This window comes from Alosa pseudoharengus, unplaced genomic scaffold (genome assembly GCF_046254945.1).
Source record: "Alosa pseudoharengus isolate Yale_2024_CS ecotype anadromous, Long Island Sound unplaced genomic scaffold, YU_APseudo_1.1 YU_APseudo_1.1_scf_22, whole genome shotgun sequence".
Lineage (NCBI taxonomy): Eukaryota > Metazoa > Chordata > Actinopteri > Clupeiformes > Clupeidae > Alosa > Alosa pseudoharengus.
The window spans coordinates 9863670-9887167 of NW_027468680.1; the positions used below are offsets into that span (position 1 = coordinate 9863670).

A 23498-nucleotide genomic window follows, 5' to 3' on the forward strand; every position below is an offset into this window, starting at 1 on the left:
TGCAGGGTCCTTTTACATCTCACACGGGTGTCATGGCAGCTGCTAAGCACTAGGCTTATTATCTGTGCCACCTCCGTGAGCTTCACTCACCTGGCTTGTGTGTGTGTCTGTGTGTGTCTGTGTGTGTCTGTGTGTGTCTGTGTGTGTCTGTGTGTGTGTGTGTGTGTGTGTGTGTGTGAAGAGGCACCTGTGTATCTCTCGGTCGCTCCCAGAGGGTGCACTCACGTTTCTGTCGGAGGCTTGTTGTGACAAAAGGTGTAGCGCTGGGTCTATACGGCCCCATTTTTTATTTAATTTTTTTTACAGCTCCAGTGTCCCGGTGGGGCCTTTCTACCGATACCATTATGACCGATACAGCTGCAGCTGATGGGGGGGGGGTGCAGGCTTTGTTATTGGAGACAGGGCTGCGGGAGGGGAAGGGTGCTTCCAGGTAGCAGTCTGGCTCTGGGGTTGAGAAGAGGGGGGAGGGGAGGTTGGTGGTGGTGTTGGTGATGGGGGAGTTGGGAGAGGTGGACAGGTTGCCTTCCTTTCATGTTTACCCCCTCCTCCACACTCACACACTCTCTCACACACACACACACACCACCACCCACTCCTGTCCTCCCCCCGGAGAGCTGAGAGCCAAGGCTCCACCTGCATCAACAGAGCCATCTGCTCCCATGTTTCAGGCAGTTAAAGAGCCAGCCACTCAGCCCAGACCACCTGCACCACACCACACCACAGCACAGCACACCACAGCACCGCAGAGTTGAGTGCAACACACACATGCATACACACACACACACAGTCACCAGGGGCTTATCCCAGTCTTAATGTGGAGATTTCCACTTTCTACCCATTTAGGTTTTTTTTGGGGGCGAGGAGGAGGGTGTAGGAGGGGGGGGGGGGGGTTCATTACACCTAATAACCAAACTGCTGACTGATCCAGAGTTGCCATTCTGTGGAAGCAGACCAAGCAGCAGATAATGTTGGATGATGTTGGGCATTTGTTTGGCTTGGGGCGGGGGGGGGGGGAAAGGCAGTCGTGAGTGGCTGCTTTATGAGGAGGGGATCTCCTACGGAGCCCAGAGGCACTGTCCCCGTCTCCAACAGCCAGGCCGCGGTCCCCTCCACCCTGAGATTTAGTACCCTAATGGGCCCTTTCCGGTCCCCGTCTTAATAAAACCCTCATAAAAGGCCGTTCTGGAGGCCATGAATCTGTCGGCCGCGTACAACCTTCAGTGTGGGAAGCCTTGGACCTGGGGCTCTCTCTGTCATTTTTAGGGCCTATTCGTTCTCCATTTGCTGTCGCCGTAATCACAGGCGGCAGTATAAAACCGTATTGGCTGGCGGTGGAGGTGATAATGTTTTGTAGGTGACTATCAAATGAGCCATCAAGCATCTCGGGCTCGGTGTCCTCCCGCGATGAACTTCTTACTCTAATTGAACTTGTGTCACACGAGTCGAATGTTGCGTATGTTGTTCTTCAGCGCCCTCCGTGTTGATGTCTTTGCAAGAATAGAAAATCACAGTCAGTTTAGAGTTTTGTTTTTGTGAATGTTAAAAAAGGATTCATTGCAGTTATTTTCTCTCATGGAGCCATGCATTTCACGTTGCATTGGTGGTGTTAGTCAAAACATCTCTTGTTCCTTTGCTACTTAATTCATTGGCCAGCAGCTGCAGTTTCAGTTGTCCAACACAATCACCATGCTAGTGAACTTATGGTTATGCTATGATAACACATACGCTCCTGATGTTGTTATTGAACACACTGTACTGGCCCACAAATGCTGTATGTAAATGATTATAAGCAATATCTCTCTCCATCTCTCTCTCTCTCTCCCTCTCCCTCTCTCTCTCTCTCTCTCTCTCTCTCTCTCTCTCCCCCTCTCCCCCTCTCTCTCTCTCTCTCTCTCTCTCTCTCTCTCTCTCTCTCTCTCTCTCTCTCTCTCTCTCAGTGTTGCCGACTGGCCGCTAAGTTCCCCTGAACACCTGGAGCCGGTGTCGGTGAAGGTTCCGGTGTGGAGCTCGGAGCGCTCCGACCCGCTGTGCGTGTGTGTGTGCGGCCCGGATGGCGACGGCATCATCAGCAGCAGCAGCAGCAGTCGGCGCACGGCCGAGCGGCAGGCTCGCGACAGCCTCATGTCCGACCACGAGCACACGCACACCCACACCCACGACCCAGACGGTGACCCCGACCTCCTGGACCCCGACGAGTGCTCGGACTCGCCGCACTCGTTCGAGCTCTGCCCGCCCCGCTCCATCTCCATCCCCTGCGGCGTCGGGGCCAGCGCCGGCGACTGCACCTCCTCTTCCTTCGACATCGTCTTCGAAGACTCGGGCTGCCACGACAACCGCGAGGAGGACGAGGACGAGGAGGAGGAATCTGAACGCCACGCCGTTAGCGCGCCAGCGGACTCCACAACCACGCCCCATGACAAGGCAGCGTCGTCCGGCCAGCACACCCCCAGCTGCCCAGCCTCCACCTCGCCCCCCCGGCCCTCCTCGCTGGCCCTCAGACCCTCCACACCCCCCTCAGCCGCCTGCCGGCCCCTGGCCACCCCCAAGGTGAGCCACCCCTGACCACCCTGTGGGCCCACACTTCAGGGCCAGATTTGATTGATTAATTGATTGATTGATTGATTGATTGAAACTTTATTAAATTACTTTATTAGATTACTTTGTTATTATAACACACACACACACTCTGCATTGACAAGGGCTCAAATCATTAGCCACAGTTACGTGGACAGTTTTTTTTTTTTGTCATTCCGATTAAAAAAATGTCTGTTTACATGCGCTTTAGAATCTTTGATTGTAATTCCTTGAGAAGATACAATCCAATTGGCCGTATACATGGCAGTTCAATCAGAATAGGAACGGAATACACCACCTCTTTCATTCCGCTTAAAATTCTGGCATTTATTTATTTATTTATTTATTTTAAATATTTTTTGGGGCTTTTTATGCCTTTAATCAGACAGGTTAGTAGAGATCGACAGGAAGTGAGTGGGAGAGAGAGTCGGGGGGGGATCCAGAAAGGACCACGGGGCGGGAATCGAACCCGGGTCGCCAGCGTACGGAGCAGGTGCCCCAGCCAGTCGCGCCACTGCTGGGGCCAAATTCTGGCATTTCTATTCCGATTGAGGTGTTTATATCTATTATAAGTTTATATGAGAAATATTATTCCGAATGAGCCGTTATTCCGTTTCTAACGGGATTAAAAGTGTCCATGCAAACGTGGCTAATGTCCTTCATGAAGCACTGCCTCTGTGGTGGGAGCAGTGCACACCTGTTTAATCACAGGCTTCTGATGATGGGGATTGCTGCGCTGGAAAGTTTTTATAGAAAAAACAGTTTAAACAATGAAAGTTGAGTAACCTCAATTTGCATGGCACATTTTTTTTATTTTTATTTTTTAAACCAAAACTCTTAAGTTATGTTTTACAAGAACCCAGGCAAGGATTCCCCCAATAATTAGTGTCCTACAACCTTAGTGTACATTGTTCCAATGTTTTTAGTCCCTTGGCGTCATTCTATGTATACTGTCTCACGTTACCTCTGTGACCCCTGACATCCTGAGTGCTGACCTCGTCTTTATGTCTGTGTGTGTGTACATGTCTGTGTGTGTGTACATGTCTGTGTGTGTGTACATGTCTGTGTGTGTGTGTACATGTCTGTGTGTGTGTGTACATGTCTGTGTGTGTGTGTGTACATGTCTGTGTGTGTGTACGTCTGTGTGTGTGTGTACATGTCTGTGTGTGTGTGTACATGTCTGTGTGTGTGTACATGTCTGTGTGTGTGCGTGTCTGTGTGTGCAGGTCTACCTGTACATCCAGATGCAGCTGTGCCGTAAGGAGAACCTGAAGGACTGGATGGGCCAGCGGGTGGCGCCAGAGCTGCGCGAGCACAGCGAGTGCCTCAACATCTTCCTGCAGATCGCCGAGGCCGTCGAGTTCCTGCACAGCAAGGGCCTCATGCACCGAGACCTGAAGGTAACACACACACACACACACACACACACACACACACACACACACACACACACACACACACACATACATGCACCGAGACCTGAATGTAACGCACGCGCACACACACACACACAGGCACAGCCGCACACACATAAATACACACACACATACATGCACCGAGACCTGAAGGTAACGCACGCGCACACACACACACACACAGGCACAGCCGCACACACATAAATACACACACACACACATAAATACACACACACACACATACACACACTCACACTCATGCATAGATATTAGGTACTGTTAAGTTAGTACTGTTAAGTTGTGTTAACACACAAGCATTAACAGACTCCATAATGACAACTTCCACTGGTTATATGCATTAGGTGTATTAATGAAGTATGAATCCATTACGTGTTATCCTCAGCGTCCAAGACATTTTAGTGACCGTCAGTGTCAGTGTAATCACTTGTAATTGTATTTCTCTGAAGACGTTCAGGGGTGCGTTCCCCAAAACAATAGTTGCTAACTAAGTTAGCAGTTGCTATGTAGTTGCTAACAGGTTAGCAACTATGGTTTTGGGAAACGCACCCCAGGTTGAGACCAGAGAGAAGCCTGATAAGCTAACACTGTCCCTCTGTCTCTCAGCCGTCCAATATCTTCTTCACCATGGATGACGTGGTGAAGGTGGGCGACTTCGGGCTGGTGACGGCCATGGACCAGGAGGAGGAGGACCAGGAGGAGATGACCCTCACGCCCATGCCAAGCTACGCTCGCCACACGGGCCAGGTGGGCACCAAGCTCTACATGAGCCCCGAACAGGTAAGCAGCGACCAGGTGCCCACTCAGATGTAGGCCAATTCCACGCAAAACTGTCACGTCCATAACGTCAACTAAATACCATGGCATTGTGTTGCCGTTGTGGATGTGACAGTTTTGCGCAGAATTGCCCTGTAGCTTCACTTTTTTTTAATACCACTTCTGTGTTGGTTTCATAGCCTTGATTTCATAGCCTTGGTACTCAAAAAAGAAATTGTGAAATAAAACTTTAAATTGGTACATTACAATCTCACTGAATCTTTGTTTTGGAAATCGCTGTGAATTGAAGAATTGCCAGGTGGATCTGTAGAGCTAATTCAAATGCGGTTGATTTGTCTGGGTTCTCCCAGGCTCTTAGTTTCACTTAGTTTTGAAACTAAATGAATCTTTTGAACTTTGATTTAGATTTCTAGGAGCTAATGTAGCCACTGATTTGTGTTTGTGTTTTTCTTTTGTCTCTGAATCGGTCCTTTGTTCACTCTTTGTTTGTTTCTCTCTCCCTCTAGTTATCAGGGAACTCGTACTCTCACAAGGTGGATATTTACTCTCTGGGCCTGATCCTGTTTGAGCTCCTTTGTCCGTTCCGCACACAGATGGAAAGGGTCCGGGTAAGAGAGAGAGAGAGAGAGAGAGACACACACACACACACCCACACATATATACTGTACATACATACATACATACATACATACATACATAAACACACAAACACCAGTAGTTATTGTTTTTTATCTAACACACACACACACACACACACACACACACACACACACACTGTACATACATACATACATACATACATACATACATACATACATAAACAAACACACAAACACCAGTAGTTGTTGTTTTTTCTCTCTCACACACATACACACACACACACACACACACACACACACACATATACTGTACATACATACATACATACATACATACATACATACATACACACACACACATAAACTCACAAACACCAGTAACTGTTGTTTTTTTCCCTCTCACAAACACATATACACACACACACACACACACCATACACACAGTGGACTTTTGATAGTGACTGTTGTTTCACTTTTTTACCACAGACTCTGACTGATGTGAGAGCTCTACAGTTTCCTGTCTCTTTCACCAAGAACAACGTCCAAGAGGTGAGAATGTGCTACTTGTTTTGATGCTTTTGCCTGAGCAGTCAAGTCTATGCATGCATGTGTGTTTGCTGCCCTCTACTGGTGAAGGTGGAGAACTGTTCAACTGCTTCACTTTTAGCTGATTTATGAGTAGCATATAGATGGCTAATCCACTTTCAAGTGATTATTCTTAGAACTCCTCACTGGCCTGATTAGAACGTAAGCAGCCATATTAGAGTATCTGGATGGTTTAAAAGTTGAAAACATTTGATCACTTTGATCAAACATTTGAACATTTGAACATTTGATCATTTTCACTGAACACATCACTTACACTACACATGGAGATGTACTAGAAGTTAAATGTGGTACAAAGAATCAATTCTCTTTTTGTGATGTAAAGCATTTCATATAGTCCCTGTAAGAATTAAACTGGTTAAACTAAAGCTAAACTTTCTAGTTAACATTTGTATAGATGTTAATAGTTTTGGAATGTGACTGTTCAACTGTGTGTGTGTGTGTGTGTGTGTGTGTTGCAGGCGGACATGGTGCGCTCCATGCTGTCGCCCAACCCTGCAGCGCGTCCAGAAGCGTCCGACATCACCGACGCGCCACTCCTCAACGAGTTTGAGCTGCCCTGCAGAATCCGGCAGCGCTCGCGAACCTACAGCGCATCTTCTGCAGGAAGACCCTCTCGCTCCTCACACACATAAATACATGCACACACACACACACACACACACACACACAAATATACATTCACATTTTTCACATTTCAGTTGCCCTCCAGGATTTGACTACACCAAGAGACACAACATTCCATATGAAGGAATATGGACTTGTATATCACACAGATCCACACAAACACACACTCACACACACTAATAAAAGCACTGCCCTGGAGGCTGTGCTCTCTCAACCACATTACACTTACACACAACAACTGAACAACCAATACACGCACACACACACACACACACACACACACACACACACACACACAAACACAATCATGCAGACAGACTGCCTTTGATTGCTGCAGTCCACTTCTCCACCTCAGGGTGGAAGCTGTGATAGTCTTATTATCTGCCTGCATGAGGAAGTCGGACGCATCTCTCTCTCTCTCTCTCTCTCTCTCTCTCTCTCTCTCTCTCTCTCTCTCTCTCTCTCTCTCTCTCTCTCTCTCTCGCCTCTCTGAACTGTTTCTCTTTTTTTTGGACACGGGACCTCTTTTTCTCTTCAGAGTGTAAATAAGTCAAGACGACAGCACGCGCGCACACACAAAGACGCACACGCGTGCCCACACACACACACACACACACACACATGCACACTAATACACGCTTAACACGGAAGATGCAGCCTCCTTGTGCGGAGGTATGAATGGCCTTGGAACAGTTGTAGCTTGGAGACATATGGGCGAAGCTTGAAAAACAGAGACTTTGAGCAAAGACCTCTCACAGCCATCCTAACCAATGAGGGCCTCTGACCTTTGACCTTGGTTGGGCTGTGGGATGGGTGTGTGTGTCTGTGTGTTCACCAAACGGAGCGTGTTGGCAGGCGGCCGACACCATGACGTTCAAAGTATGTGAGTGTTTGTTTAGTTTTTTAATTCGGAGTGCAGGCATTATCAGAGTGTAGGCATTATCATTGGTGTGGGGAGATGATTTTTGATGCCTTCAAACAAGTGTATTCAATGTGTGTGTGTGTGAATGAGTGTGTGTGTGAATGAGTGTTTGTATGTGTATGAATGTGTACTTGTATGTGTATCAATGTGTACACCTGCGTGTTAGAGTGTATGTATCTGTGCGGCTTGGTCTGCACGTGTGTGTGTGTGTGTGTGTGTGTGTGTGTGTGTGTGCTCGCTTGTGTGTGATGTTGCAATGGCATTACTTTGGATCAGGACCGAAGATCATATCAGCTACCAAATATCGAAGCTGCCCTTAAATTGTGAATTACATAAGTAATTACTGTAAGTTTGTCTTTTTTTCTAAAACGGTCTTTCATGAAGGAGATCTAACTTGTAGATTTTTGTATATTGCGGAAAACTTATTTTCCTTAAACTGATTTCTATCAAAGGTTTGGATGCTCTGATAACCAGAAGTGAGAGCTTTTCTCAGACAAATGTCTGAAAATCAGGACAGACTGTGTGTGTTACTCAAATATGTCACTAATTTCATGTGTGTGCATGGGGTGTGTGTGTGTGTAGGTTTACATACACACTACCAACTGTGACTTAGCCATGTAGCCCTGTCATCTTTGGCATCCGATTGGCCACAGTATAATTGGTAAACACTTAAAACAAACACTCTTTGAACCGTCTGTAGTGCTCACTGGACAAAGTTCTCACACACTCGCGACCACCAACTATAACAGTGTATCCTAGAGTATCCAACAACAACAACAAGAAAATCACAGTATATCATAGTGTCTCAAGATCTTTATGTACTATTTCCAGTTTACTGACAGTTCTCTGAATTTACCATTTACATATACCGTTCAGGTTGGTTTTGCCTTGTTTTGCCAGAGACGAGTTCCGTATTGAGAAGATGAAGTTCAAAACTCATTTCGACTGGTGTCTATCCTCTTTCCAAATCAAACCGTGACAAGTACTGTCCTTCAATATCGGCAACTCCTCTCAAACCATACGATTGTGCCCATGGGCTCCTCTCTTTCTCTTTCTTTCTTTCTCTCTCTCTCTCTCTCTCTATCTATCTATCTCTCTTTCTCTCTCTCTGTCTCTCTCTGGCTCTCTGGCTCTGTACTTTGTAAATATGTTTATTTGTTTCTATTTATGTTCATTGCAGAAGTCAATCCTGTGGGGTTGGTGGTTTATAAATATTAAACAAAAAATTATATGAAAATGTGTTTCAGACACTGGAGCGCATTGAAATATTGTGACTTCTTATAAGTCAGGATTTATTAAAAACATTCTATGACATTTGTACAACCTTGTGACGTGTTTTTCTTTATTCTAGGACTCTTTAAGATTTCCACAACTCTTAAAGCTCGCCTTTTCCAGATTTCCACAATTCTTAAAGCTCGCCTTTTCCAGATTTCCACAACTCTTAAAGCTCGCCTTTTCCAGATTTTAGACTAGTAGGATGACTTGGAGTCTTTGCCAGCTTTGCAGAAAGATCCATCCATGTCACACAGTACTGATGATTGGGGTGGGGGGGGGACATTTTATACTACCCAGACACCTTTACGGTTGCAAGTCATAGTGTTTACCATGCTGTGTTTACCTGCAGATCTCCAAGTAGAATGCAATTGTAGTGTAGCGCACAGTGGGGTTATTCAGGTGTCCCTGCTGCTGAAGACACATGGCTGATCTGGTTTGAGTCTGAGCCACAGTAGACAGGCAACTCTCTACTTTTGTAGCTGTTTGCCTTATTCACGCGGCGACCATTGTGTAAACCAAAAGGAGGTTAAGGGGTACACTGAGTATATCATTAATGCGTTTTTGCCACCTACTGGCAAATGCATAGAACACAACAATCCTATGGTTTGCAGTGTTTCCTCTAGTATTTTTTTTAAGCAGTGGGGGCAGGCCTGTCCGAAATCCCCCCCCCCCCCTGACAACTGACACTTCGCTGCAGTTGTGATTGAGCTGTATATTTGGAGAATCTACAACAGGTCTGCACAATGAATTTTTAAAGGCAACTGCGACTATTGTACGTCTGCCCCATTTCTGATACCGTGGGGGAAGAAAATTAAACCGTGGGGGGCCGCCACTACCAAATCAACATAGAGGAACCACTGGGTTTGTGTACCCTGTAGCCTCGTTTTGGTTTACAATGGCTGCTGCGTGAATAAGCGAACTGACACATTTACAACCCCATTCAAAAAAATGTTATTTAATGTTAATTACATAATCCCATATTATATTCGCAATATAACAGACATCAAATGGTTAAACTGAAAGTGTATTACTTTATCAAGAAATAAACTCATTTTGAATTTGATGGCAGCAACACAAAAACATCTTAAAGTTAGGACAGTGCCATGTTTACCATTGTGTAGCATCTCTTTTAACAGTCTGTAAACGTTTGGGAACTGAGGAGTTTTGGGAGTTGAATGCTTTCCCATTCTTGCCTGATATAGGATTCCTATGATTATAGGATTTACCATGCTATAATAATACGTGCAGTATGTTGTTGGGTATTGTTTTGCTGAAATATGCAAGTCTGAAAAAGACATTGTCTGGCATATGTGTACACCTTTCTACCATGGAAATCCAGAGTTCTCGCGAGAACACAATAGAATTGTCTCTGCGAGACACTCTGGCAAAGAGATGCACGTTACTTTTTCCCCAACATTCCTGGGAACCAGCTAAACTGATGAAGACAGCGCTGCAACGTGGAGGACAGTACACATTGGTCGTAGTATTATCCCATTGAGTCGAAGTCCGAAATCATTCAAAGTAAACATGGTCTAGTGTTATCCAATCTCGTGCAGTGAGATTTGTACATGCATGCTTGTTGCCGCCCCTCGAGTTAGGCCATTACATTGCTCTTTGCCAGACCCTTAATCTTTCTAGATTATCAGGGTCTGGATTTTCCAGGCTATATACCTTTCAGCATTAATGGTGCCTTTCCTGATGGTCGGATGGTCCCTCTCCTCTTTAGAGTTTGGCCCCAGAGTAGACCACAGCACCAACAATGATGGAATCATCACTCTTGGAGGATGTTCATTCAGCCGTTTTATTCTTTTTTTTAGAAAAAAAGACAAATCACAGATGTGCCTCAAAAATATTTTTCAATTCCAATAATTATTGCAAATCAGGTGTTTTCAGACAGATAACACACATGTAGTAAACTATAATAAAGTATGATACTCTGCTACATCTCATTCCTATTCTCCCAATTCATTATAAGCTAATGTCAGTATTTGCTTGTGATTGCTGCTCTTCTGACTGGCTAAAAGTTTATATTCATCAAGGATATATGCATGCTCTTTATAAGACTATTTATTACGGTATTTGTGTCAATCGAGGATATTTTCACGTATTTTCAAGACATAGACTATTTCTTGCACATGAGGGCGCTCTTAACCTATAAGAAATGAGAAACTCCGCTACTATGCGTGAGGCGAGAAAATGACCGTGAGATTTTTTTCCCCATGGACAATAATTGCTCAAGATTAACAAACGATCATGCATTCATTTAATGTGATGTAGGCTACAGGAAATTAGTAAGCCTACTGAGGGATTTATGATGTCACACCCGTCTATGAAAAAAAAAATTACAACATCTCACCGTTAATTTGAACCAATGTGTGTTTTACGCTCAGTCGTAATTCAGACTGACAACAAGTCGTTACACTACCTTTTGGGAGGAGATACTTGGTAACAATTTCTGCGCATTTCCGAGTCAATCTGTAAACTGAAGTAGACGTCATTTCCGGGTGTCAGTATGCGTCGCTCTGCAGCGGCTGGTGGTGGGACCAGTTAAGATGTAAGCAGAGAAGCGGACATTTTTACTTAACATTAACGGTTACTGTAGTCTAAATACATACACTACAAGGTTTCATACACAGTTGCCCACGTTTCTCGTGAAAGAAGGCCCGGTAGCGATACCCTGGCAAACGGACTCGCCACCGACGGACCGGCAGCCATTTTTGCAAGTATGGCTGGGGAGGTTCGGGAGGCCTGCTGGGGCCGTAGCCTGGAGCGAGCTCAGCCCAGGGGTTGTTTATCACTGTCGCGGACGCTCCTGTCTTTCGTCGCCCTTGCAGTTCTGATGCAACTGCCGTCTCTTGCCGAAGCAAAAGAATGCGAAAAGCCCTGCATGAATGGAAAGTGCAATGCCGCCACTGGTAACTGCCTTTGCGACCCGGGCTGGGTTGGGGACCAATGCCAACACTGCGGCGGCCGCTTCAGGTAAGACCAAACGAGACGTTGTGACAGGTAGGCTAGCGCTGGAGAAAAGACTACAAGTGCACCTGTGTATGGCATGCTATGCGTGATTGCTGTTTGCAGGATTGCTGAGACCAGCTAGAGGGTGTGATTGCGGACTCGCTGGGCCACGGACTCTGTGTGTAAAATATTTTACTGGCGAAGGAGACCGCTAGCTGCTTAGCTTACCTTTTGAGTCTTCTTACCGCTGCCTACGAGCCAGCTCAGACTGGCACTGATAACGCTTTAGCATCCGCGCTTGTTTAGTTCTGGCTTACATTTTAGTTTATGTTGGATAGCTAGCGTAGTCGTACGTCCTGGACTGTAGTCAGTGAAGAAGGGCTTGTTTGGTGTTCTGCTCTCTCATTTTACACCTGTAATAGTTTTATGCAGGTCCATAAAGTCTGAAGAAGTGCCGAATCGTACATGTCTGAATGCAACAAACACAGAGAGATTAGGCAGAAATGCTAAAATTCTGTTGATATGAACTCAAGGAAAGGGGACATAAATTCTGGAACATGACGTGACGACACGAATGAGACAACCTCGGGAGACAGGCTACAAGATGATTCTTCAGAACTGGTCGTCACGACCAGCATTTTTCACTCAGGTCTTATCACCTAGTGAATACGGATTTGTTGACAGTAGCCTATCTAAAAAGCTTTCTTGTTGACCATATCATGAAAATGAAATTGACGCAGCCTGCCTCACGTGTACTAAATTGTTCTTGAAATGTTGTTTTACTTTGTGCTTTGCTGTTGCATGCATGTCCTATGTGGGGGCTGGCAAGGCATGCAAGATAAACCTGACCAAAGCTGAAATTCCTGAAGGTTTAGTCTGTCTGTCTGTGTGTGTTTGTCTGGCTTCGTGTGTTTGTGTGAGAGGAAGGATAATAGTAGTTTGGCATGAGATGAAAAATTGTCAGCGGAATGAAATGGCCGTGTAAGAACCCTTAAGCATTTTATCAAAATAAAAATAAAATCTGCTCATGAGGGCAGTTCTCCCAAGTGTCTTAACAGTGTGTGCACAATGAAGGCTTTCATATTTATTTGGGAGGGCATGTCCTGATGAAAAGTCATATTGGAAATAAGTAAGCGTGGCATGGCAGGATGTCTAGGGTATTCCTCCTCCGTGATGGCACACTACACCATTGATGCAAACTTACTGACCCTGAGGACAAAAGCTCTGATACAGATACTTTTGATGTTTCGGTTTATAATGGAAAGCCAATGGGATTGTCCAACTACATAGTCTAAACTCCCAACAGGCTAAAGACTTTACACCCGTTGAGTTGCGCATGTGTGAACAGTGGGGTTTCTGCTTCAGTACACCGCAGAAGCCACATTTTAAAATGAGACTGAATGTATATGGGCTAACATAGTCACCAGCTGTGGCTTTCAAACAGATAAGAATGTGTGTTATCGTTTGAGAAACCGCTTCTCGGCAGATGGGCTGACAAAGAGGTGTTATCACTGCACCATGACACCATTACCATGTCTACATTTCCTGCTTATTAATATCTGGAGGTTGATTCCAGACCGGCTCGGGCTCTGTTAATGATCTTTTCCGGCTGACTTTCTGCTTCGCCTGAACAGTGCAAGTACGTACTTGACATGGTGGCTCCGAATGCAAGCGTTGATAAGATCAGGTGTGCATAGCAACTGCTGTCTGTGATTCAGTGGAAAGCCCCAATCTACCACCATCCACCCACACCTCCATGGACCGTTACAACTTATTTGAATCTTCAGTAATGATAATATGCGAATAAGCTTTACCTTTTTGGGCTTCTCACACCCTACATCCTGCTTGCCCAGTTCCTGCCTCACAGGAAGTCCAACCACATGCAGGCGCCTACTCTTTCCTCCCCGTGTGTGTTTGAAGTTTCTGCTCTCCTGTCCAGGTAGATTGATTTTTATGGAGCCACAGGCTTCTGTTAAATAGCTGAGGATGCCTCACAGACGCTAGCACGAGCAACTGGGGACTGGTGCACACTTCTGTAGAGACAAATCACAAAACCATTCGCTGGGCTTCTCGACAAAGAAAATGACCGTCCATCCATTTTGATAGTTGCTCGACTCACTGCCACTTGTTCACTACAACACCACCTTGACAGTTAGTCGGTCAATGCATTTAATTCAAAACAACCTGAAAGTTTCTATGCAAGCAAAATGGCTGTAGCTTCAGTTTGTTTCACATGTCTTTAAGTGGTAGGTGCACAAGATGGAGAGGAGCTAACACATTGCTAAGCTACAAACTGTTTGTCAGCTGAGGGAATGAGTCGTCATCTGTCCGCTGAACATTGGTGGCTCTTTTTGCAGCATTCTATATGGAGGTTGTGCATGGATGCTGGTTGTGATTCCTGGTGTATGGCACAACTCCACCAGGATTAGTGGCAGGAATGGCACCATATGCCAGGTTGCGCACAATAGCACTGGCATGGCATGGCCAGGCAGAAAGAACGACGGTCGGTCGAGCTCAAACAATTCGCCGCAGCCAGACTCGCTCTTGATTATTATTTTATCTTTATAATTAGCAGCATCTAAAAAAGTCCAGACAAAGTGGGCGACTGTTCCCACGCCCTTCCCCCCCAGAGCTGTGTTGGTTTCTCGGAACTGCTTTTAGGCTAAATGCTTTTTTTAATATCCAGGCCTGTGATGTGGTTCCCTCACCCGAGACCGCAGATGCCAACATTTTCCATAATGCTTATTGCTGAATGGCTTTACCATATTTAGCATAGCATTTGCAAAACTTTGAAGCAACTGTATGTTGTAATTTGCTTTTCAAAATGTTTTTTTTAATGGCAAGCAGTTATAGCAGATATCATCCTCAAATGTGTTGTGGTTGGGTATGTTGTCACGTTGGAAGGAAACGAGTTCTAAGCTCACCTGTCATTCCATCTAACTGCTAAGGCTATCCATTAGGCCAGTGGTTTTCAAAGTGGGGTATGCGGACCCTTGGGGGTCTGCGACCCATCGCCAAGGGGTCCGCAAAATAATTTGCTGTGATCTGGGTTGGACCTCCCAGTGAAAATTTAAAACAGTATGATATTGCCAAAAGACAAGAGCAAGCTCATGTGTCAGCGTGCAAACTATGCTGCTGTTGGTGTCTGGATGGTTTTCTTTTGCATTGTTCTTTTTGTAGTTGGCTTGTCAGTGTTACACCAAAAACTCCTTACTGCAGTTTTAATACCAAAAGTATGCATGACTCTGGTTGTATTTGTCATGTGTAGTCAGGATAGGCTAATTATCAGCCAACAGGTATGTAGTACTCTCAGTTAGCTAATGTATGCGGCAACACTTTTGTGAAAAGCTCACGCACACACACACACACACACACCCTCTGCTCAGCCTGCTTTACATAATATGCACTCCGGTCGTTAAACGGACAGCAGGGAAACGGTTTGTGCACATTTTTAATGAAGTGTGTTCAACACACAGCTAATGAATATCTGACTGGCCAGTAATGGTCTGTTTGCATACGGATGGCCACTTTAAAATGGCCTGAGTGAAATGCTGTGGGCTCATGTGCTCACTGTGGTAGCTGTTTGCAGGGCGCACACATACATTTAGCAGTGTGCAGGGATGTCCTCTTCCTCCTGACAGAACCCATGTGGCTTACATCATCATCATCATCAGCAGCAGCAGCAGCAGCAGTAGCCAGTCAGCAGTAGCCGGTCAGCAGTAGCTGGTCAGTACTGCCAGACTGTGACCTGGGTGATTTGCAGCCGCTGGGAAACGTTAGCCGATAAACCGCCTCTGAACATGACCCATCACACACTCACAGTCACATACAAATTTGTACACACACACACACACACACACACACACACACACGCTGTTGCCATGACGGTGCACACACACTCGCACACACACACACACACACACACACACACACATACGGTATAAACACTAAATACACAGACAGGTGCACATACACACACACACACACACACACACACACTTGGCTTATATGCAAAATATATACATGCTCTCACACTTTGCAGAAGTGCATTGCACAGGTCAGCAGTTGAGTTTTATAGGGGGTGTGTAAGTAAAGTAAAGTATACTTTATTGTCCCCAAGGGGAAATTTGTCTTGGGCTTCACGATCACTGCATCACACATACACAGCTCTGGCAATTAAAAAACAACAGTTAGACATACAGCTCCACACCACCACAGTTACAAAAAAAAACAACTCAGTCAGAGCTGCACACTGAATAACATATAGGTAGCCAGCTACCTATCATTGAGCATCTTTATGGCAGTTAGGATAAAGGAGTTTTTGTATTTATTTAATCTGCAGTTTAGTACTCTAAAGCGTCTACCTGAGGGTAGGAGGGCAAACTCCTCGTACAGGATGTGTGAGGGGTCTTCTACAATTTTCAGTGCCTCCCTGAGGACTGACTTTTCATAGAGTGCCTGCATGTAGCCCTGGTCTGGATGACCTACAATCTTCAGGACAGTTTTGACCAGATGCCCCTTGGACTTGAACTTGGACTTTAACTGAACTGTCAGATTGCCATACCAGGTCTGCATGCCATACTGTATCACGCTCTCTAAGATCATCTGGAAAAATAAAAACAAGAGCCCGTGTCTGGAGAGATGAAGTGGGGCTGTAAAGGCCCTGTAGCTAGAATGGTCAGCACTTTCTAGGGGTAGAGAGCAGCCGGTGTGGGTCCAGTCTACTCTATAGTGAGTGTGTCCAAATAAATGGACTTTTGGATGAGGATTATGAAAGATCTGCATCCTGTTTTTTGTTATGCTTCAGGAAGTGAGGGATTGGTTGCTAATATTTTTTTTTTGGCAAGGGGGTGGCGGAAGGTAATGACTTAAGTGTTTTTTTTTTTTTTTTTTTTTGGTTGTGAGGAGGCCAGCAGCACAACATGTTTCTTTGCCTGATTCAGTTTAGCGTTGTCCAGTTAATGAGAGCAGTTTTGTTCAGGAGGAGAGTGGCCGTAATGTCTTTGAATCTTAAGCCTTTAGATGAACATCCTGCAGTCTGACTGAGACGTGTGTCTGAAATAAGCCCGGCCAATCCAATCTGTCTGCAAGCCAGCGGATGCCCCTTTGTCTTTAGGACCTGAGGTACAGAATTATTGCTGAGGATATAGCCTATTGTGTTGTTTGCAAACTGATTGTTCAGGAGACGACAGAGCCTGAGGAAAGAGATGTGTGTGTGTGTGTATGTGTGTGTGTGTTGTGTGTGGGGGTGTGGGTGTGGGTGGGGTTGGGTGCTTAGTTCCTTGAGCCATGTGTTTTTCTGGCAGTTTGTCCTCAAGGCATCAGAATTAGGACAGTGCCCGTGCCTATTTGTCTCTCTCTCTCTCTCTCTCTCTCTCTCTCTCTCTCTCTCTCTCTCTCTCTCTCTCTCTCTCTCTCTCTCTCTCTCTCTCTCTCTCTCTCTAAAAAGAGTGCATGACAATTCTTACTATTGAACTGATGATTAAAAGGAAATTAATGTAGAACTAATTTGTGAACTGTCTGAATGATCACATGGAAAAGACAAGGGCCCCACACAATACCATGGTTGTAGCCTATAGCCTACAGTCTTATTTTAATCGGTCAACTGGATTGAATGAATTAGATAAACACAGTGAAGATTTCCATAAACGCCCCAAGTGCTGAGCAGCATCAAGCAACAAGTTGGACTCTGTGGAGGCAGACATGGCTAAGAATGGCTCAATACAACAGAGACTATGTTTCCATGTACACCATATTCCGATTAAGGACCGTATTCTGGTTATGGCGATGTCCAGAATAAGATGTTTCCATGTGTAGCAGAAACGGAACATTCTGTTTACATGTTAATCAGCATGTACTGAGTAAAGCAGTGACGTGCAGTAGAAGTACCTAGTGTCTGCATCATGATGTCCCAACGGGCTCGGTACCTGAATTTCATTCATGACCACAAAATAAATTTGGGCAGATTTTGTTTTGCATTTTAGTCGTATAATAGGCCGCTTTGATTGAGGGGTTTGTGAGCATACGATGCTTTCAGCCATCGAGAAATTCCATCTTGACATTTAAACTTTCAGGTTTTAATACATCAATTGACCTCGTCTTTTTGCCACACTTTTCACTATGTTTGCAAAGTGACAGGGCATCAAAGCAAGCTACCAAAATTCCTTGCACGAACATGTGCAGATGTAATTTAATATTCCGAAAAGGGCATTTTCCAACTAATGTGTTTCCATGCCACAATATTCCAGTTAAAAGAGGCATATGCTAGGGGTGTTGATTCAAAGTTTAGTATATTCGGAGAATAGGACCTTATTCGGGTTATGGCATCTGGAATAAGGTGTTTACATGACTCATGTGCAATTGGAATATTGTCATTATTCCGAATAAAACCGAAATGTGGTGTGCATGGAAAAGTAGTCGTTGACTAATCAGTAAGAAAAAGCATCTGGCTTGAGAACTGAACGAGGCTGCTTTTTAGTTATTGTTCTTCTTCTTAATCACACTTCCCGATTCCAGAGGTTAATCCCCGAGAGGTCCGAAATTAGTCATGAGGGGAGTTCCTAAAAGTGGCCGTTATTACAATAGCATGGTTTTTCCTGGTGAAGGACACACACCCATGAAGGCCATTCTGATGTGGAATACCATGAAGCACACACGGCTTCTGTTGTTTTCCTTTAAATGTTGGACTCCTGCGTTAGATGTTTTCAGTGTTTAGACAGCACTCACACATGCCTGATACTCCACACACTGGAAAGGGGAACTGACCCAAGATACATCCTCACACACACAGACACACACACACACACACACAGCACTCACTCTCTCTCTCTCTCACTGCTCGCTTAGACACACACACTCTGACGGTCTCACATATGCAGATAGAGAAGCCAGGCGTGCCGTGCATTATGCAGAAGCACGGAGCTCCGAGCACCCTTCAAATCTGTGCGGCCGACATGAACTCGAGTTACCTGGATGGCCGCAGTCGCCAGCCCGCCTGCCTGTCACTCGAATTACGTTGTTGCCACGACGTTGCCGAGTGCTGAAAAATTCATGGTGTTGCAGGGCCATCATTACTGAAGCCCGATATGGGTTCAGAAGAAGGCGTGCCATGACCACAACGGGGTGAAGTCCAACATGAATCTGACCCATAGAGGTTAGTTCACATCAGCCAATGAAGCCTAGCCTGGCCTCCACACTTTGTTTACTTCGGCAACTTGTCTCTGAACCGACCAGTGAACAGTGGGTGTTCCTGAGAGCGATTACGTTTAAGTTGCAAGCCTATCGTTATCGTTGTGTCCCCCGTGGTTAACATACGTCATTACCAAATGTTAGTGATTGAACTCCAATGATTTCAAACTTCAGACAAGTGTCCATCAACCAGGAAATAAATGTTAGCCTATGGATCTAGGCCAGACTCTCTGCGAAGTCAGAGTTAGTATCCAGGCTAAATGAAGCCAATGACACTCAGAATTCTCAAACAGCTTTCCCTTACCTGAGGAGGTAGCCTAGTCCTCTACAAACATAAAAAATAGATGAGGTTAGAGTTGAAATTGTCAGTCAAATGATTTTTTATTGTAACAAATAAACAATCAATGTTCTAAAAAATTGTGTACAGCCTGAATGGTCATTTGCCTCTGTTCATTCATATACATTTGAATGCACCTCTGGCATTACCTGTTGCGTCAGCACCGGATCTGTGATCTGCTCTCCTCAAGACCAGTTGCCATCTCATTAGCCGATGGATTCTGTCTGGGTGATATTAAAGCAACGCCAAATGATTTGTCTGGAGTTGGAAAAGGCAGTGTCCTGATTGTTGGACTGGAATGGCAGTTGTGCCCTGGAGTGGCTGGCGTTGTGTTGGTGTTTACCACACTGTGTGTGCGTGTGTATGTGCGTGTGTGTGTGTGTGCGTGTGTGTGCCTGTGTGTGCGTGTGTGTGTGCGTGTGTGCGCGTGTGTGCGTGTGCGCGCGCGCGCGTGTGTGTGTGTGTGTGTGTGTGTGTGTGTGCAGTGTTTCCCACATAATTGAATTCTATTTGTGGTGGTAGGTTTGCAGAATTAACTTGAATGCAACAGTTTTTAGCAAATTAGCGCAGCATGGTTATGATGCTAACCAGATTTAAGCACAATTTAGTAGAACCTGGAAAATCATTGTGTGGTGGTCAATGTTGATATTGTGGTGGGCCGCCACAAATAAGTCAATGTATGGGAAACACTGGTGTATATCAGGCCAGGCACTTGCCCACCAAAAGCTTAATGTGATTTAAGGTATTTTGAGTGTCTTTGTCTTTGTTGATTTTCATACTGACCAGTGCGATTCCTGGAAGGTATGTCTGTTAAAGGTTCAGCAATACTTCATAAAGCCTGGGTTGTTTACAAAGCCCAGTGATGAATGAGCCATATGTTATACTGTTATTTGTGTGTGTGGTTTCATGAGTAAATCAGGATCATGTGAATTAGCCCAAAGGAGATATTTGTTTAGCTTGATTTTGCTTCCTCTTTTTATGGTGTGTGAGTGAGAGAGAGAAAGAGAGAGACAGAGAGAGAGAAGGTGTGTGGAGGGATCCTTGAACCCTCAGGTGGTCTGTCTCACTGCCTGATATGTAATTGCATTCTCGCTCTATCTCTCTCTCTCTGCTTTTTTTACTCACACACACACACACACACATGAATCCGTAACTGAATTACAGTTTACAGGGAAGATGCCGTGAAGCTCGTGAATCACTTGGAGACATCAGATTCAGTACAGTACAGCACGGCGGTCCCCACGCGCCACATGCTAGCCTATTAGCTCTTTGTCTGCTACGCTAGGCATTCCCACTCCTATTCAGACCTGCGCTATGACACACGGTTTCCTAGTGCCATTGTTCTCTCAAAAATGTAAGGGCGTGGTTTTATGTTTCTTGTTTGGGCAGTGTACTTCGTCAGGCATGTTCTTATATGTCAGTTAACTCCCTGTGAGAGTAAACAGTTATATCGGTAAACTCCCTGCGACAGCAGTGGGACCTACATACTATAGTGATTTTTATCTTAATCCACTCCATATACACGCTGATATGGTTTGCTTCCTCAGGCCTCTCCCTGAGAAGGGAGAAGTTGGTTCAGGGTTGGATTGTAAGAAATAATTCCTGATCAAACTACTTTTTTTATCACACAACATACCGTCCATATTTTCCCCAACCACCCTGGGAGACTGGCTCCTCTAGATTTAACATTTAAAAGGCCTCTACCATGGGCATTTTCAGTGTGACTGCCCTTGAAATGAAAGTCTGTCGCTGGCTGTTTGAGTCGGTAGCATTTGCTTCTGTCAGTTATTGAGTCATGCAAGCCAAAAGTGCACACTGCACACGGGCGCTACAGTGAAACTGTGAGTGGCTGATTAAAACTCTTGGCCAAATATTTGGACAAGCAGTTGGAATCTTTGTTTGTTAAAGAATGTAGAATTGTGATTGAGGGCCCCAATCAGATGATTGTTTTGAGTCTGGGTTTTGGGGTGAGAGAGTGCAGAGTTTCACCAGACCAGTGAGGCACTACTGTGCCGTATGTGTGTGTGTTTATTTTTTATTTTTTTTTGTGCCCTTCTTCGGGAGGCCGTACATACTCAGAGCATCTCAAGGCAGCCGAATTCATGGTTCATGTGACAGACACACTGCCGATCATAGTGATCGGAGTCCAGAGACTGCGCAGCACTGATGCATCTCCAGATGATGCTCTGTTCTAGAAGAACATCAACAGTCTCTGAGCAGAACACAGCGTCTCTATGACAACTCGATCGAGCTAGTTAGCTGAAGGAGCACCTTTGCCATAACAACACTGCTGCTCAGTTGAGTGTAGCAGCAAATGAGGTAGTTGACCTTGGCTGGACTGGTGACTTGTGGCCAGAGTGATGAGGGGATATGCTGGACGTAATTAATATGTGGCTTGGTGACAACTCTGGGTAAATCATCTCAAATAAGTGCTTTGAAAGAGCCCTGTGTGGGCTTTGTGTTGCTAGGAGCCCTGTGTGGGCTTTGTGTCGCTAGGAGAAAACTGTGGCTTGTTGAGTGTCTTCCTCACTAGAAGAAAAAAGTGGTCATAATCTCAGAAACATCCCAACCACTTTGGTTTTCCAGCCAATTGGATTTGATCATCAGAGAAGGTATCAGTGCAGAGCTCTGTTGCCTTCCCACATTATCCTTCAGTGTAGAGGCAGCATTTTGACTGGCTCTCTTAGAAGATAACTGTAGTCTACAAACTTTCCCTCCACGAGCACTGTGTACCTGCAGAGACCTGTGTCTGTTGTTGTTGTTGTTGTTGCTGTTGCTGTTGTTGTACACCTAGTAATTTGGCCCAGTGCATTATGGGCTTGTGGAGGAGCCAGTCTCTGTGATGACGTGGAGATTATTTTCCCCTCGTTCTCCTCCTGTGGTTTTCTTCGCTGAAGGGTGTCGCGTCACTCTCAAAACCGCCCTGATGTCACCCTCTGGGCCCTTGGCCATGTCTTTGCACCTCTCTTTTTTTCCTCTCTTCCCCCACTCCTCTCCTCTCTCGCTCTCTCTCTCTGTCTTTCTCTCCGCCTCAGTGCTTGCATCCTGTTCTCTCCGCCCTGGTGCTGAGCACAGAACGGCAGACCACCATGGCCTAATGGGCTTTAATGAGGCATATTGCATCCATAAGCTGTGTGATATGGTGTGAATCTGAGAGAGTAGGCTAAGTGAGTTTGGGTGTGTGTGTGTGTGGGTCTATATGTGTTTCTCTATCTCTATCTCTCTCTCTCTCTTTTTTTTTTTCTTTCTCTCTCTCTCTCTCTCTCTCTCTCTCTTTGTGTGTGTGTGTGTGTGTGTGTGTGTATAGACGAGACTGGGAGACAGCGGAGAGATTGAAGTCTCCAGTGCTTTGTGTTTGTCTGTTTTTGTTGCAGATCTCTATGGACAGGGGCTGTATTAATGATGTGCCTGGCTGCATATACAGTAATTAGTGTTGTGGATGTACCCACTAACAATGTGCTGTGAGACTGTTACACCAGTGGGATGAGCACACATCTCACACAACCTGTAATAAAACACACACACACACACACACTTTCTTACTAGCTCGACTAGATACCTAGTCATACAGTCCCTCTCTCACACACACACACACACACACTTTCTTACTAGCTCGACTAGATACCTAGTCACACAGTCCCTCTCTCACACATAATGATTTTAGGAGGTGAGCAGATTCCTTGGGGCAGGGGTTTTCAACTGATTGTGAACCAGGGACCACCATTCTGACTAATTACGTAACCCCAGGACCACCACTGAATAAAAATACTGATTCCCACATTGCAGCTACATTACTGAATCCATGGTCAGGGACCACCAGCAATGTCCTCATGGACCCCAAGTGGGCCGCGGACCACTGGTTGAAAACCCCTGCCTTAGGGAATGAGCAGAGAATGAGTCCTAATAGGACATAAACATCCTTATCCACCCTGTGCACTCTGTACACATCATTACCATAGCCTCTGACCTACAAACCTCAATAACCAGTCTGTCAGAGACATCTAGCCTGGTTGCTTTCACTCAATAAAATGTTCTGACTTTTATTAGGGGCGATTTGTTTATCTGAGCAAGTTCTGCAGAGTAGTTGGTGTGCGTCCTCTTGTAAATCGGTCAGTAAATAATGTGGACGATTTGCAAGCTGGATCCTACAGGAGATTTGGGTTGTGTGAGCACTTGAGTTTAGCTCACTCAGCAGGACAGTCCGG

At 45.3% G+C, this 23498-nt stretch overlaps 2 protein-coding genes across 2 annotated transcripts in view; both read left to right on the plus strand.

Moving 5' to 3' along the window:
* Window positions 1-8861, plus strand: part of eif2ak3 (eukaryotic translation initiation factor 2-alpha kinase 3) — a 38909-nt gene extending 30048 nt beyond the window's left edge. Inside the window, exons 13-18 of the mRNA XM_076300459.1 lie at window positions 1938-2547; window positions 3801-3974; window positions 4614-4787; window positions 5291-5392; window positions 5870-5932; window positions 6451-8861. Coding sequence (XP_076156574.1) covers window positions 1938-2547; window positions 3801-3974; window positions 4614-4787; window positions 5291-5392; window positions 5870-5932; window positions 6451-6624 — 1297 coding nt within the window. The 3' untranslated portion in view covers window positions 6625-8861. The remainder of the gene's footprint in view (window positions 1-1937; window positions 2548-3800; window positions 3975-4613; window positions 4788-5290; window positions 5393-5869; window positions 5933-6450) is intronic.
* Window positions 8862-11329: 2468 nt separating this feature from the next.
* Window positions 11330-23498, plus strand: part of atrn (attractin) — an 86492-nt gene continuing 74323 nt past the window's right edge. The window contains exon 1 of the mRNA XM_076300460.1: window positions 11330-11792. Coding sequence (XP_076156575.1) covers window positions 11539-11792 — 254 coding nt within the window. The 5' untranslated portion in view covers window positions 11330-11538. The remainder of the gene's footprint in view (window positions 11793-23498) is intronic.